The sequence below is a fragment of the Cherax quadricarinatus genome, chromosome 82 (assembly GCF_038502225.1).
Source record: "Cherax quadricarinatus isolate ZL_2023a chromosome 82, ASM3850222v1, whole genome shotgun sequence".
NCBI lineage: Eukaryota > Metazoa > Arthropoda > Malacostraca > Decapoda > Parastacidae > Cherax > Cherax quadricarinatus.
This window is the reverse complement of record NC_091373.1, coordinates 172,501-189,613: the sequence shown is the minus strand read 5'-3', so window position 1 is coordinate 189,613 and position 17,113 is coordinate 172,501. Positions and strand designations below refer to the sequence as shown.

Genomic DNA, 17,113 nt, shown 5'->3' with positions numbered 1-17,113 from the left:
GTGTAGACAAGAACAGGCAGTTTGAGAGGTTATAAATGGAAACAGCAGGACCAGACAGCAGAGCAGCCAGGATTTCATTCTGGGGGGCATAAGCAAGGATTCCAATCTAACATGCTCACACATGCTTGCTGGATGTCTAAGCCCCTTGTATACAAAACCTCCTTTACCCTCTCCCTCCAACCTTTCCTAAAACAACCCCTACCCCACCTTCCCTCCACTACTGATTCATATGCCCTACAAGTCATCCTATTTTGTTCCATCCTCTCTAAATGTCTGAACCACCTCAACAATCCCTCTTCAGCTCTCTGGATTGTACTTTTAGTAACACTACACCTCCTCCTAATCTCCAAGCTATGAATTCTCTGCATAATATTAACACTACACATTGCCCCCAGACACATCTCTATAGCCTCCAGCCTCCTCCTTGCTACAACATTCACAACCCATTCTTCACACCCATATAAGAGCCTTAGTACCGCTATACTCTCATACATATTCCTTTTTGCCTTCGTGGATAATGTTCTTTGTCTCCACAGATGCCTCAGTGCACCAATTACTTTTTCTTCCTCATCAATTCTATGGTTTAATCCATCTTTCATGGACCTGTCTGCAAGCAAGTCCATTCCTAAATATTTGAATACATTTACTTCCTCCATACTCCCTCCCTCCAATCTCACATCCAATCTTTCACTACATAAATTTTTTGTTATCTTCATCATATTGCTCTTCCCCATGTCAATTTTCAATTTCCTTCTTTATCTTATAATCCTACACCTCTCCCCAACTTCTCTTTCAACCCCATCTATAAATATATTAAACAACCATGGTGACATCATGCATCCCTGTATAAGGCCCACCTTTACTGGAAAATAATCTCCCGCTTTCCTACATTCTTACACTCTCTTTTGTCCCCTTTACCTTTATACAAGGGAGCTATGCATGCTCTCTGCCAATCCTAAGGTACCGTCCCCTCTTTCATACATTAGGGAAATTTTTAAAAGGACATAACAGCCAAAACGAAGACAGAACCAAAGCTACTCCACACCAACAAAAAAATAAATAATCAAATGATAACACTAAGAAATGAAGGGCAGCACTCACAGGAAATGACAATATGAAATTTTGTTTCTTCTATTTTGAAAAGTGCAGCAATCTTTCCCATGTTTTCTCAGTTATCCAAATCATTCGGTACAATACAAAAAAATTGTACTACACATAAAACAAATTAATTAACTTACCGGTGTCCCATTCATTCAGAGAGTGGTCCTCCCATATCTGTCCACCAGCACACCTTAAGTTTTTCTTGTTGCGTGATTTCCCTTCTTTCTTCTTCTCCTCTGCAGGTGGAGGATTTTGTCCTTCTTGTCGAGGGACTGTTATTGTTACTGTACTTGCTCGTACCTGAAGAAAAATCATCAGAAAATGAATTACAAAAGGAAATTTTATGTTAATTACATTATACAAACAGCATCAAGGGCAAAATTTATGTAAAATTAGTAGATAACTGAAATACATGCACATACAGTACCTCTTTCTATTTTCTTATTACTTATCATCTACTTCCCAATTACATTATATACCTAGTATTGGAAAGTTTAAAAGCAATTCCCACTCTGTTGTTAGATAAGAGTGAGTAGAGGCAAGTGGTTTTTATGATGTGACATGCTGTTGGAGTGCAAGCAAAGTAACACTTATGAAGGCATTCAGGGAAACCTGTTAACCAAACTTGAGTCCTGGGGGTGAGAAGTACAGTGTCTACACTCTGAAGGAGGGGTGGGGATACTGCAACTTGGAGGGTCATCTGAGCAATAATATCACTGCACCTCTGGAATGATGGTCATGAAATGATGGTGAAAGTGTTTCTTCATTTTCGGGCCACCCTATCTCGGTGGAAGATGGAAAGTCTACCTACCTGGAGGTTGTTCTAGGGGGTCAATGCTGGACTGGCCACCCAGGCTGTCATTGCTGGCCACACACAATCCAGCATATATGAACCACAGCAGGACTGATCAGGCACTGACTTTGGGTATCTGTCCAGTTCCTTCTTGAAGACAGCCAGGGACCTGTTGGTAATTCCCCTTATATATGATAGTAGGCTGCTGAACAGTCTTGGACCCTGGTCATTTATTGTGCTTTCTCTTAGTGTACTCATGGCACCCCTGCTTTTCAGTGGGGTATGTTGCATCATCTGCCTAGTCTTTTGCTTTCGTAGGGAATGATTTGCTTGGGAAGATTTTGGACCAGTCCCTCTACGATTTTTCAGGTATAGATAATAATATATCTTTCTTGCCTGCAATGCAGGGAGTACAAATCAAAAAACTTCAAACTATCCCAGTAAACAAAGCCAGTTTTCCCATAGGCCTCTAAGGATAATCATTCCCCCTAACTCACTTCACATTTAATTATACTAAATGCTCTTTCTCAGTAATGGACAGTTTGTTTCCCTGAATTAGTCTACTCCTTTCACTACAGTTTAATGATCAGTCCAGATTCTCAAACCACTCCACAGTAAAACGAGTTCAACATTAATAACACTTCCCTTTTTTCTACAACACTGGGTTTAAGCTGGTCCTTGGCACTTTCAATATTTTATACATTTTCAACTTAAAGTATACACAGAATCAAGTATATATGTTCACGGCCAACAGTACAATCATTCAAGACATAATTCTCTTTTTCCCACAGTTTTCCCCCTCAAAGGACTGCCACTATTGCTTAAGATATCAGAACCCACACACACGATACGGCTATCAAAGCTTGGGAGTGTGTTAAAAAAATATTTAAATAAAAAAATGCAGGAAAAATAGGGGGATGGAGGGAGGAACGATGGATTGACTGGTCAGGTAGGGAAGGATGTGAAAGATATGGAAAGAGGGATAGTTCAATTTTTGTGGATTTCCCGGTCACGGACTGGGCCACGGGGTCATTGACCCCTAAATTCCCCTCCAGGTATACTCCAGGTATGCCTCCAAGACCATGATATTGTTGATGCCTTGGCTAAACTAGCATTAAATAAAGAGAATGTTGAATATGGCTTTAGTGTCTTCAGACAATTTATAGAGACATACTGAAAGAGTTGGAGATCATATTCATGCATTTGGGGTGAAGATGTTGTGGTTGGAAGGTTATTTGAATAGTGATGGCAGTACACTTCTGGCAAGATAGTTATTAAATGATTGAGGGCAAATATGTGTACTTTTTTGAGTCACCCTACCATAGCAGATGGCAAGAGGTAAAAAAAAATAAAAAACTTATGCAGCTTTCTTGTAGATAATGGTGGGTATTTCTTCTGAACAATTAGCTGCACTCTTAAATGATTTAATGATTGATATTATTAAAAAGATTGTGGTAGGAGCCAAGTAGGAGTTTGGGAAAAAGTACACATACAATATAGATAAAATTGAAGTTTTTAAACCAGCAGTAGTGCCTACTGTGCCTATAGTATAATTAGAGAGCAAGTTACTGTACTAACTTAAATACCAATTAAATTCTGCTAATAATATGAATAATATATAGTAGGTTGGTAGACAGCAACCACCCAGGGAGGTACTACCGTCCTGCCAAGTGAGTGTAAAACGAAAGCCTGTAATTGTTTTACATGATGGTAGGATTGCTGGTGTCTTTTGTCTGTCTATAGGGGAAGGAAGGAGGGGTAGGGGTCGTCCTCGAAAGGGTTGGAAAGAGGGGGTAAAGGAGGTTTTGTGGGCGAGGGGCTTGGACTTCCAGCAAGCGTGCATGAGCGTGTTAGATAGGAGTGAATGGAGACGAATGATACTTGGGACCTGACGATCTGTTGGAGTGTGAGCAGGGTAATATTTAGTGAAGGGATTCAGGGAAACCGGTTATTTTCATATAGTCGGACTTGAGTCCTGGAAATGGGAAGTACAATGCCTGCACTTTAAAGGAGGGGTTTGGGATATTGGCAGTTTGGAGGGATATGTTGTGTATCTTTATACGTATATGCTTCTAAACTGTTGTATTCTGAGCACCTCTGCAAAAGCAGTGATAATGTGTGAGTGTGGTGAAAGTGTTGAATGATGATGAAAGTATTTTCTTTTTTGGGGATTTTCTTTCTTTTTTGGGTCACCCTGCCTCGGTGGGAGGCGGCCGACTTGTTGAAAAAAAAAAAAATATGAAAAATTTGTAAACAGATGATCAACATTCTAAATACTATACCTTTTCTGCCATTTCCTGAGCTTGAGTCATCATGTTAGAAATTTGTGCTGCAGTATTTGGGGAATCAGGTTTTGTCTTCTTTTTTTTGGGTTCAGCTGTTACTTCCAGAGGTGCAGTTGGTCCTTGCACGGTAATGGGACTAGCAGCAGCATCGCTTTGTTTACTTTCATTCTTGGCAGATTGAGCAGTGTATAGCTTAGGGGCTGAGCTAAAAAAAAAAATAGTAAGACTATTAATATAAACATAGGTAGTAATAGGTGAGCCTCCAGCACCTGATAGTCTTTAATTATATAATGACAAGGGGAATTGTTATTTTTCTGTCTCATAAACATGCAAGGTTTCAGGTACATCTTGCCACTTCTACTTATGCTTAGGTCACACTACACATACATGTACTAGCATATATATACACACCCCTCTGGGTTTTCTTCTATTTTTCTTACCAGTTCTTGTTCTTATTTATTTCCTCTTACCTCCATGGGGAAGTGAAACAGAATTCTTCCTCCATAAGCCAAGCATGTCGTAACAGGCGACTAAAATGCCAGGAGCAAGGGGCTAGTAACCCCTTCTCCTGTATATATTACTATATTTAAGAGGAGAAACTTTTGTTTTTCCTTTTGGGCCACCTCGCCTCAGTGGGATATGGCTGGTTTGTTGAAAGAAAGAAAGAAAGAAAGAAGAAGGGGAATTGTTAAATGTTGATGAAGATAGGGAAGCTGTGATTTCATGTATAGAGCAAGGAAGAATAACATCTTCTAGGAGTGAGGAGGAGTGAGTTGTGAGTGTGGGGGAAGTTTGTGAGGCAGTGGGTAGAATGAAAGAATGTAAAGCAGCTGGGACTGATGGGATAAAGACAGAAATGTTAAAAGCAGGTGGGGATATAGTTTTGTAGTGGTTGGTGCTCTTATTTAATAAATGTATGGAAGAGGGTAAGGTACCTAAGGATTGGCAAGACAGCATGCATAGTTCCTTTGTATAAAAGCAAAGGGGATAAAAGAGAATGCAAAAATTATATGGGAAGAAGTCTGTTGAGTATACCTGGTAAAGTGTATGGTAGAGTTATTATTGAAAGAATTAAGAGTAAGATGGAGAGTAGGATAGTAGATGAACAAGGAGGCTTTAGGAAGGGTAGAGGGTGTAGACCAAGTGTTTACAGTGAAACATATAGGTGAACAGTATTTAGATAAGGGTAAAGAGATTTTTGTGGCATTTATGGATTTGGAAAAGACGTATGACAGGGTGGATAGGGCCAATGTGGCAGATGTTACAAATGTATGGAATAGGAGGTAGGTTATTGAAAGCAGTGAAAAGTTTTTATGACGATACTGAGGCTTGGGTTAGAATATGTAGGGGAGAGGGAGATTATTTCCCAGTAAAATTAGGCCTTAGACAAGGATGTGTGATGTCATCATGGTTGTTCAATATATTTATAGATAGGGTTGTAAGAGACGTGAATGCTCAGGTGTTGGCAAGAGGTTTGGGGTTAAAAGATAAAGAATAACACAAAGTAGGAGTTGTCACAGTTGCTCTTTGCTGATGACACTCTGCTTTTGGGAGATTTTGAAGAGAAGTTGCAGAGGCTGGTGGATGAGTTTGGTAAGGTATGTAAAAGAAGACAACTGAAAGTGAATACAGGAAAAAGTAAGGTGATAAGGATAACAAAAAACTTAGATAATGAAAGATTGGATATCAGGTTTGAGGGAGAGAGTATGGAGGAGGTGAATGTATTTAAATATTTAGGAGTGGACATGTCAAAAGATGGGTCTATGAAAGATGAGGTGAATCATAGAACTGACGAGGAGAAAAAGGTGAGTGGTGCACTGAGGGGTCTGTGAAGACAAAGCACTCTGTCCATGGAAGCAAGGAGGGGAATGTATGAGAGTATAGTTATACCAACACACTTATATGGGTTGTAAAATGAAAGCCTGTAATTGTTTTACATGATGGTAGGATTGCTGGTGTCTTTTGTCTGCCTCATAAATATGCAAGATTACAGGGATGTCTTGCTACTTCTACTTACACTTAGGTCACACTACACATACATGTACATGTTTATTTATACACACTCATCTGAGTTTTCTTTGATTTTATCTTAATAGTTCTTGGTCTTATTACTTTTCCTTTTATATCCATGGGGAAGTGGAATAAGAATCTTTCCTCCATAAGCCATGCGTGTTGTAAAAGTCAACTAAAATACCGGGAACAATGGGCTAGTAACCCCTTTTCCTGTAAAGATTACTAAAAAGAATAATAAGAAGAAAATTGTCAAAGTGAGAAGTCTGAATGTGCGTGGATGTTGTGCAAATGATAAGAGATGATTGTGGATGTTATGAATGAAAAGAATCTGGATGTCCTGGCTTTAAGTGAAACAAAGCTGAAGGGGGTGGGAGAGTTTCAGTGGAGAGGAATAAATAGGATTAGGTCAGGGGTTTCAAATAGAGTTAGAGCTAAAGAAGGAGTAGCAATAATGTTGAAGGATAAGATATGGCAGGAAAAGAGGGAATATAAATGTATTAATTCAAGGATTATGTGGAGTAAAATAAAGGTTGGATGTGAAAAGTGGGTTATAGTAAGCGTATATGCACCTGGAGAAGAGAGAAGTGTAGAGGAGAGAGAGAGATTTTGGGAAATGTTGAGTGAATGCATGGGGAGTTTTGAACCAAGTGTGAGAGTACTTGTGGTTGGGGAGTTCAATGCTGAAGTGGGTAAAAATGTTGTGGAGGGAGTAGGTAAATTTGGGGTGCCAGGGGTAAATGTAAATGGGGAGCCTTTAATTGAGCTATGTGTAGAAAGAGATTTGGTAATAATACATATTTTATGGAAAAGAGGATAAATAAATATACAAGGTATGATGTACTACGTAATGAAAGTAGTTTGTTAGATTATGTATTGGTGGATAAAAGGTTGATGGGTAGGCTCCAGGATGTACATGTTTATACAGGGGCAACTGATACATCAGACCATTATTTAGTTGTAGATACAGTTAGAGTAAGAGGTAGATGGGACAAGAGGAAGGTGGCAACAACAAGTAGGAGGGAAGTGAAAGTGTATAAACTAAGGGAGGAGGAAGGTGGCAACAACAAGTAGGAGGGAAGTGAAAGTGTATAAACTAAGGGAGGAGGAAGTTCGGGTGAGATATAAGCGACTATTGGCAGAAAGGAGGGCTAGTGCAAAGATGAGTAGTGGGGGGGGGGGGGTTGAAGAGGGTTGGATGAGTTTTAAAAATGCAGTGTTAGAATGTGGGGCAGAAGTTTGTGGTTATAGGAGGGTAGGGGCAGGAGGAAAGAGGAGTGATTGGTGGAATGATGAAGTAAAGGATGTGATAAAAGAGAAAAAGTTAGCTTATGAGAGGTTTTTACAAAGCAGAAGTGTTATAAGAAGAGCAGAGTATATGGAGAGTAAAAGAAAGGTGAAGAGAGTGGTGAGAGGGTGCAAAATGAGAGCAGATGATAGAGTGGGAGAGGCACTGTCAAGAAATTTGAATGAAAATAAGAAAAAATTTTGGAGTGAGTTAAACAAGTTAAGAAAGCCTAGGGAACGTATGGATTTGTCAGTTAAAAACAGAGTAGGGGAGTTAGTAGATGGGGAGAGGGAGGTATTAGGTAGATGGCGAGAATATTTTGAGGAACTTTTAAGTTTTGAGGAAGAAAGGGAGGCAGTAATTTCATGCACTGGCCAGGGAGGTATACCATCTTTCAGGAGTGAAGAAGAGCAGAATGTAAGTGTGGGGGAGGTACGTGAGGCATTTCGTAGAATGAAACGGGGTAAAGCAGCTGGAACTGATGGGATCATGACAGAAATGTTAAAAGCAGGGGGGGATATAGTGTTGGAGTGGTTGGTACTTTTGTTTAATAAATGTATGAAAGAGGGGAAGGTACCTAGGGATTGGCGGAGAGCATGTATAGTCCCTTTATATAAAGGGAAAGGGGACAAAAGAGATTGTAAAAGTTATAGAGGAATAAGTTTACTGAGTATACAAGGAAAAGTGTATGGTAGGGTCATAATTGAAAGAATTAGAGGTAAGACAGAATGTAGGATTGCGGATGAGCAAGGAGGTTTCAGAGTGGGTAGGGGATGTGTAGATCAAGTGTTTACATTGAAGCATATATGTGAGCAGTATTTAGATAAAGGTAGGGAAGTTTTTATTGCATTTATGGATTTAGAAAAGGCATATGACAGAGTGGATAGGGAGCAATGTGGCAGATTTTGCAAGTATGTGGAATAGGTGGTAAGTTACTAAATGCTGTAAAGAGTTTTTATGAAGATAGTGAGGCTCAGGTTAGGGTGTGTAGAAGAGAGGGAGACTACTTCCCAGTAAAAGTAGGTCTTAGACAGGGATGTGTAATGTCACCATGGTTGTTTAATATATTTATAGATGGGGTTGTAAAAGAAGTAAATACTAGGGTGTTCGGGAGAGGGGTGGGATTAAATTATGAGGAATCAAATACAAAATGGGAACTGACTCAGTTACTTTTTGCTGATGATACTGTGCTTATGGGAGATTCTAAAGAAAAATTGCAAAGGTTAGTGGATGAGTTTGGGAGTGTGTGTAAAGGTAGAAAGTTGAAAGTGAACATAGAAAAGAGTAAGGTGATGAGGGTATCAAATGATTTAGAAAAAGAAAAATTGGATATCAAATTGGGGAGGAGACGTATGGAAGAAGTGAATGTTTTCAGATACTTGGGAGTTGACATGTCGGCGGATGGATTTATGAAGGATGAGGTTAATCATAGAATTGATGAAAGAAAAAAGGTGAGTGGTGCGTTGAGGTATATGTGGAGTCAAAAAACGTTATCTATGGAAGCAAAGAAGGGAATGTATGAAAATATAGTAGTACCAACACTCTTATATGGGTGTGAATTATTATTATTATAATCAAGGGGGAAGCGCTAAACCCGGAGGATTATACAGCGCCTGGGGGGCGGGATGTGGAAGGCATTCAGGCTTAATTCGGGGAATTGGAGCACAGATCCAATTCCCTAAATCAAGAGCCCCTCACCAACATCAAGGAACCTTCCTTGAGGGGTATGAGTGTGAAGCTTGGGTTGTGAATGCAGCAGCGAGGAGGCGGATGGAGGCAGTGGACATGTCCTGTCTAAGGGCAATGTGCGGTGTGAATATTATGCAGAAAATTCGGAGTGTGGAAATTAGGAGAAGGTGTGGAGTTAATAAAAGTATTAGTCAGAGGGCTGAAGAGGGGTTGTTGAGGTGGTTTGGTCATTTAGAGAGAATAGATCAAAGTAGAATGACATGGAGAGCATTTAAATCTGTAGGAGAAGGAAGGCGGGGTACGGGTCGTCCTCGAAAAGGTTGGAAGGAAGGGGTAAGGGAGGTTTTGTGGGCGAGGGGCTTGGACTTCCAGCAGGCGTGCATGAGCGTGTTCGATAGGAGTGAATGGAGACGAATGGTATTTGGGACCTGATGATCTGTTGGAGTGTGAACAGGGTAATATTTAGTGAAGGGATTCAGGGAAACCAGTTATTTTTATATAGGCAGACTTGAGTCCTGGAAATGGGAAGTACAATGTCTGCACTCTAAAGTAGGGGTTTCAGGATATTAGCAGTTTGGAGGGATATGTTGTGTATATTTATACGTATATGCTTCTAAACTGTTGTGTTCTGAGCACCTCTGGAAAAACAGTGATTATGTGTGAGTGAGGTGAAAGTGTTGAATGATGATGAAAGTATTTTCTTTCTGGGGATTTTCTTTCTTTTTTGGGTCACCCTGCCTCGGTGGGAGACGGCCGACTTGTTGGGGGAGAAATAAAAAAAAAAAAAACTTATATGGGTGTGAAGCATGGGTGGTGAATGTGTGGTGTAAATATAATGCAGAGAATTTGCAGTTTGGAAATTACAAGGAGGTGCAGGATTACCAAAACTATTATCGAGAAGGCTGAGGAGGGGTTGTTGAGGTGGTTCACACATGATAAGCGGATGGAACAAAATTGAATGCCTTCGAGTGTATAAATCTACAGTGGAGGGAAGGCGGGGTAGAGGTTGGCCTAGGAAAGGTTGGAGGGAGGGGGTAAAGGAGGTTTTATGTGCAAGGGGCTTGGACTTCCAGCAAGCATGCGTGACCGTGTTAGATAGGAGTGAATGGAGACAAATGATTTTTAGGACTTGAAATGCTGTTGGAGTGTGAGCAGGGTAATATTTATGAAGGAATTCAGGGAAACCGGCAGACCAGACTTGAGTCCTGGAGATGGGAAGTACAGTGCCTGCACTCTGAAGGAGAGGTGTTAATGTTGAAGTTTTATATCTGTAGTGTAAGCACACCTCTGGCAAGACAGTGATGGAGTGAATGATAGTGAAAGTTTTTCTCTTTTAGGCCACCCTACCTTGGTGAGAAATGGCCGATGTGTTTAAAAAAAATAAATAAAGGGGATTTTCAAAACATTTGGTATATACCACTATGTTGTAATCAGAAAGAATGATATAAATGTTACAGAATGCAGAAGAGAAATTTTGCCTAATGAATACCAAAGTATAACGCAGAATGACAATAGTAATAAAGTACGGTACTGCAGTATTATTAAAATTAAGGTATATTTTAATCTATTTACAACAGAGTGGAACACTGCTATAACAAAAAATATTAAACCAAACACTTTATGATTGAAAGGTCTGTCTAGCAGCGTCACATACAAGATCATATACACTGCATGTACAAAAACTAAATGGAGGATTGAAATTGTTTCTACTAGCTGCCAGTGTCTGTAATAATTGCTGGCCCAAAAGCTAACCATAAACATTCTACCTTAACTTACACAAAAAGATTTATTTTGACCCCTAAAAAGATGCATCACTGCATAAGGGGTCTTGAAAGGCCCAAAGCAATATGCCAGATATATTCCCACCACTTGGTCCAGTATGGTCTAACACATGTTATTGTGCTGTCAACCTCCCTTGCCTATGTATATGAGCCCTTCATTGAATACTGTGGTGGTGTGCAGACCTCTAGGGTGCTTTGCAGACTGATAGCTGCATGCTTAGAGGCAAGAGGACACTGCTCCAAAGACCAATAGTATGTGAGAAGTCATTGGGGCAGTAACTACTGTAAAAGCAGTTAGGCTCACAAGCATCTCCACTTCCGAGACATCGTGGGCTGCGTTCAGGAGGAATGACTGGGGGTGACAGCTAGAAGTGAAGGTAACAGCAGACACAACTTCAGCATCAGAAGATAACTGAGTAGGTAGATCATTCTGGAGGTTTAGCAGTTTTTCAATGCATCACAGAAGTGGTGGCATGAGCAAGGGCATGCAGCACTACTGGGTGCTCATGGAGAGGAAGGACACACAGACCTTTTCCTTAACCAGTGAGAGTAGAAACTTTCTAGGAAGAGATAAGAGATGAGGCTAAGGATAGAAACTAAGTAGCACTGTGTAGAGAAAAGAGGACCTAGAAATGATTGAGCACCGAGACAAAAGAATCGTAGGGCACCATGATGGGTCAAAGCAAAAAGTCACAAAAGAATGTGGATGGCTATATTCTAGTTAGATATGGGCAACTGTCTGTCCTTGTGACTAATCTTCCTTCTCGTGTAAATAACAAAACTTGTATTCCCACTTAAAGGGAGAGCACTGAGAGAACTGAGGGATAATTCTCTACACAACTGAGACATATGGAGAAGTTGAGCTACAAGTAGAGAATTCAGGAATCAAACAGCACTACTGTTTGGTGGTGATGATGACCTAGCATGAAGTCATTGTACGAGTGAAAAAATCCATTCAACACAGGAATTCTGATTATTATAAGGCCTTATTTGAAATTAGGTTCTAAAAACATTTGTTGAGCAAGTATTAACCATATACTGTATAGACCTAGCTTCATCATTTCACATCAACAAAATTAAATTACAGAAATCCTCTATTAAACCGTAAACAGTCCAAACGTATATATAAATATGTTCACTACCCCAGTGCCCCAAATATTTTGAAAAATAAAAAATAATTTTTTAATGAAAATAAAGAGCACAATTTTCTAAGTGTTATAGGATTAAAATAAAAAAATAGGATCAGTACTTACTGAGATATGAGGCTGCAAAGTTGGCACTTAATGCTCACCTGACGGCAACATAGAGTCCTGCCGCTTGCAGAAGTGTTGCTGATATACCATTTTTTCTCATTTTTATATTACAGTATTTTATATAATTTTTATGTTCTGATAATCACAATTTATTGTAGCTCTTGTCATTTCATAACCAATCTTTGTTCTGACACTAATATTAGGTACAGTACTGAAACTGTCCTCAAATTGTTACAATGTTTAGGATACATGGGAGTATAGAAGGAGGAAGAAGGAAGGAGGAGGAGGAAGAAGGAAGAAATTCCCTTGAAGCAATGTGTAAGATAAGTGTTCAGTGACATGCATCTGGGAGGGCAGTGATAAGATCAGATATGAAACGACATTTGATGGGCACCAGGAGGGTGCAGAGATAAGATGAGATAGTGCAGAGATAAGAGGAGATAAGCTATGACATTTGATGGGTGCCAGCAAGGGTGCACAGATAAGGAATGACATTTGATGAGCTTTTATCTCTGATTATTTGTCTCTCTGTCTTATTTCTCTGTCTGCTTGTCTCTCTGCTCATCTCTCTGTCTGTCTCAGAGAGAGCCACTGTGAACCAACAGGTATTCTTATGTATTATATCTACAAGCATAGTATAGCACTACTAATTTTTTAGGTTATCCTACGTAATTTACACTATGTATAATTGCATTTGTGTGTACCTGTGAGACAGATAGACAGAGATAGAGATAGACAGAAATAGACAGAGACAGATAGGCAGACCCTAAACTTAGGGTTAACATAAATTTCCTCTTAAAAGGGGAGTGTTAATATGACATTACATTAGTGAATCCTTGGTTTGTCCCACTGTTTGCTCTAGCTGGCGCTCAATATAACTGGCGCTCCCACAAGGCACTAAGTGGTCCCAGATTTTTTTTTAATATGGTGCACACCAAGTGTTAAGACCCATTCTGTGCTGACCAGGCATCTCAGGCCAATTGTGCCAAATTTGGAGGCAGAAAAAAATAAAATGTATATTTACGTTTGGGGCACTAGCGGTAAGAACTTATATATATGTTTGGACCATTTACGGGTTAACAGACAGAAAATCAGTATTATTATGCCAAGCAATCATTTATTTTGTGTGTGAAGTGCTGAATCAATATATCAAAAAATGTGATGCAGAAAATGTGAAGTGCTGAATCCATACATCAAAAAACAGATGCAGAAAAGCTAGTAGAAATTTGTCCTCACTGGCCATAAGCCCTTTAAACAAACTGGCACCAAATTACTGGATGAACTTTCTTAAATTTCATGTTCATCTGCAAATGATACTGCACCAATATCAAATTTTAATGTCATGAATATAGTCCATGATAAACCAAAATGTCATCCAAAATTTCTTCTCCAAATTGTTCCAGCTGCAGTACAATACTGTAACTTATGAAATTTATGAAAAAAAAAAAAATACACACCTGATAATAGTGGGTGGCTTGGAGATAACTGCAGGAAGGAAGGGTGAAGCTACAGTGTTGGGGCCATGTTGTTGTTGGGTTATCATACCAGGAGGTGGAGGAGGTGGGGGATGAACCCCTCTGAGGGGCCCAGAACCTGGGGGCCCAAGGCCAGGGCCACCTAAGTGAGGAGGACCCTGTGTGTGGGGAGGCAGTTGGTTAGAGCCTGGCAAGCCATAACCATGATTACCGGGCCCTTGTGGACCATGTACTGATGGGTGTGGAGGGTGTTGTCCTGGTGGTCCATGTGGACCATGGGGACCAATCCCAGGAGGACCATGACCTGGAGGTCCATGAAGATCATGACCATGACCTGGTGGTCCATGGGGGCCAGGTGGTCCATGGGGGCCAGGTGGTCCATGGGGGCCAGGTGGCCCATGGGGACCTGGTGGCCCATGTGGGCCTGGAGGACCATGTGGGCCTGGAGGGCCATGTGGTCCATGGGGTGGTCCATGATGTGGCCCATGGTGTGGTCCATGAGGAGGTCCATGGGGTGGTCCATGAGGTGGTCCATGGGGTGGTCCATGAGGTGGTCCATGAGGTGGTCCATGGGGTGGCCCATGGGGTGGTCCATAGCCAGGAGGCCCTGGTGGCCCAGGATGTCTTAGTGGCCCAGGAGGTCTCATAAAACCAGGACCACCACCCATCATGGGACCCATCTGAGGACCATCACACATCATATCTGAAACAGCAGAACTTGTGAAACTATGCAAAAAAAAAAAAGACCCTTATTACCATGCAAAGTGATAATGGGAGATAATCAATGGTGTGGAAGGTGATGTTCTCAATTTTCTTAGCATAAATGCCAATGAAGGGCTACTTCATCTCTTTATCCCAAATGACATTTTTCTTGACCAAATATACCTTCGTGAGGACTTTTTTTTTTTTCTTTCATGGTAAATTCTATTCTCAAACTTTTGGTGCTGCTAAAGGCTCTTCTCTATCCCCTGTCCTTGCTTACCTTTTCAAAACAGTTCTACTTGCTACTAGCGGGGTACACCCTTCTCCCTGGCTTCGCTACGTAGATGATATCTTTGCTCTATGGCCAAATGACTCCAAATCTCTTCCAATCTTTTCTTGATGTCCTTAACAATCTTGCTTCCTATATCAAGTTCACGGCTGAATGGGAATCTGACTCTCTGCTTCCTTTCCTTATGCTCATGTTCACTGCTATGTGACTAGTTTTCTTTTTCCATCTACCACAAGCCTATTTAGTGAAATGTAGATTCCCTGCTTTTTTTATCTTCCTCTGTCAAGAAAAGTGTTCTTGTTCTCTCTCTCTCTCTCTTCCATCATACCCTCTACAGCTGTGGCCCTCAATTCTGTAACACTGAAATTTCCACTCTTTACAGATCATTTTCTCACTTTGACTATCCTTCTGATTTCATAAATTCTGCCTATCTTAATGCTAAGGGCACTTTTTTCTCTCCTAGACACACAACTCCTGTGAAATCTCTTATTCTCTGCCTTCCCTATATATCCAATCTTCAAAATCTTAACAACACCCACAGTCTTTTAGCTATCACACTTGCTTTTTTAAACAAATCTTGTTCATGCTTCTCTTCCTGTCACTGATGCTTTTGGTGTCTACTCCATTTCTTACCCTTCCTGTCATCTCCAATACTTTGGTGAAACTGGCCATTCCTTTTCTGACAGACTTAAAGAGCACAAAAGATGTGACACCAACAATGATCTTTTCTGTCATATCCAAGATCACAGCCATCCTATTAACTGGTCCTCTGCTAAAAGTACCCTACTTCTAGCCATCAAAAATGCTAACTTTTTGAAGCAGCTCTTATACACAATTTTCCTAAAATGAATATTAGTTCTGACTTCATTTCTGTAGATGCCTGCCTTTGTCAATGTGTTGTCAAATGTTCAAAACTTTGGAACACCTGTGACTTGACTTAACCTTTACTGCCTGCTCTCCTTCCAGTTCATTTGTCTTCTCATTATCTTTTTCTGTCTTTCCTGTCTTTTGCCTTGGTGGGTTCTATCCCTGGGTTTTTCCTGAAGGTGCTTTGTCCCAATTTTTTTTTTTTTACCCATAAGCCTGTGGGCCAGAAACCCTCCATCAGTGCTTCTTTGTTCTCTTGTTCTTTTACAATACCAATACTACAATTCTACTATTACTTCTACCACTTGTTTTTCCATTACCACTACAACTTCCTCATTACTACTACCACTGCTACTACTGTTAGTACCACCACTGTCATTGTTGCTGCTGCTGCTGCTGATGCTGCTGCTACTACTACTCATGTGCTCCTTTGACAATGGTCCAGGAAGGACCAAAATGCTATCTCAACATTCTTCTCCTAAGTGCGAGTTTTTGGTAAATCAAGTTTGGTCTGAGTATGGGAAGGGTAATTTCACTTCCTGCTGTTAAAAGCCCTTTATGTATTATTATCCTGGTACCCTCCCTGAAGCAAATACACTATTGAAACAATTTACAACTTCATTTGATGTTGTTCTCAACCACTGATGCTCTCTGCAAGCCCTAACCTTTGCTCCTTTTTGAATTTGTCATTTGTGTTTGCATCTTTCATTGATGTAACAGCTTAATTAAAAAAAAAATTAGATTAGTAATAAAACTTTTTATCAGCTATTTCTCTCATTTTCTGTAAAATACAAAGAGGGAGAGATTACTGAATAGAGCAGCAATGAAAAAAAAAATCAAATGTTTGATTTTGAAAGATTCTGGTACTAATACCCTACATCCTGCTTGAATTCTGGGATTACAGTTCTTAGGAACATCCCATGTTCATAGTCTAATGAAAACCATATATTTCACAGCTGGGGGATGGGAGCAAGGTCCTAAATACAGTAAATAAGGTCAAGCATAGCAGGAAAAGAGGAGATTCTTGGCAGAGCCCTGGTTGTGGAGCAGAGGCCAATACAGTGGTGAGTTGGGGTATTAGTATGCGAGCAGTGTTTGAATACAGCCTCTCCTCACTTAGCGACGGGATTCCTTTCCTAAGAGTAGGTCGGTAAGCGGTCTGGACCCTTGAGGGTCCAGACTGCTTACCAACTGCTTACCGCTTTCCCCATAGGGTCCAAAATTTAAAAAAAAATAATTATTATTTTTCTTATGAAATAGTGCAGAATCTTTTTCTGAAGGTAATAAAACAAAAAGTACGAAATTTAATAAAAAAAAAAAAAAACTGACGAAATTACGCTCTTGCAAATTTTGCTGTGTCAGAGATATTGCCCAATCTGAGTCCTATTTTTGGCCAATTACGTTGTTCCATTTGACCAAATTCTTAGCTCTTTTGCTAGTATGTGTTCCATTTCATCTACTGAGCACAAGAAATTGCCGCATCAATTATTTCAACTACCCAATAAAGTGATCAGAAATTGGTAATTTGGCCAATTTCACACAAAGTTCAAAATATCCCAATTTCAAAATAGGGTCCAGAA

General features: G+C 40.2%; 2 protein-coding genes across 3 annotated transcripts in view; one reads left to right on the top strand and one right to left on the bottom strand.

The window, feature by feature from the left end:
• LOC138850937 (alpha-aminoadipic semialdehyde synthase, mitochondrial-like) overlaps positions 1-17,113 on the top strand; it is a 218,327-nt gene that overhangs the window by 28,714 nt on the left and 172,500 nt on the right. The gene's annotated exons all lie outside the window — the stretch shown is intronic.
• The window catches only part of LOC128702884 (pre-mRNA 3' end processing protein WDR33), a 117,848-nt gene that overhangs the window by 73,904 nt on the left and 26,831 nt on the right, over positions 1-17,113 (bottom strand). Inside the window, exons 4-6 of the mRNA XM_053797371.2 lie at positions 13,658-14,378; positions 4,177-4,384; positions 1,239-1,401 (exon numbers count right to left, since the gene is read on the bottom strand). Of these exons, the coding sequence (XP_053653346.2) occupies positions 1,239-1,401; positions 4,177-4,384; positions 13,658-14,378 (1,092 nt within the window). The remainder of the gene's footprint in view (positions 1-1,238; positions 1,402-4,176; positions 4,385-13,657; positions 14,379-17,113) is intronic.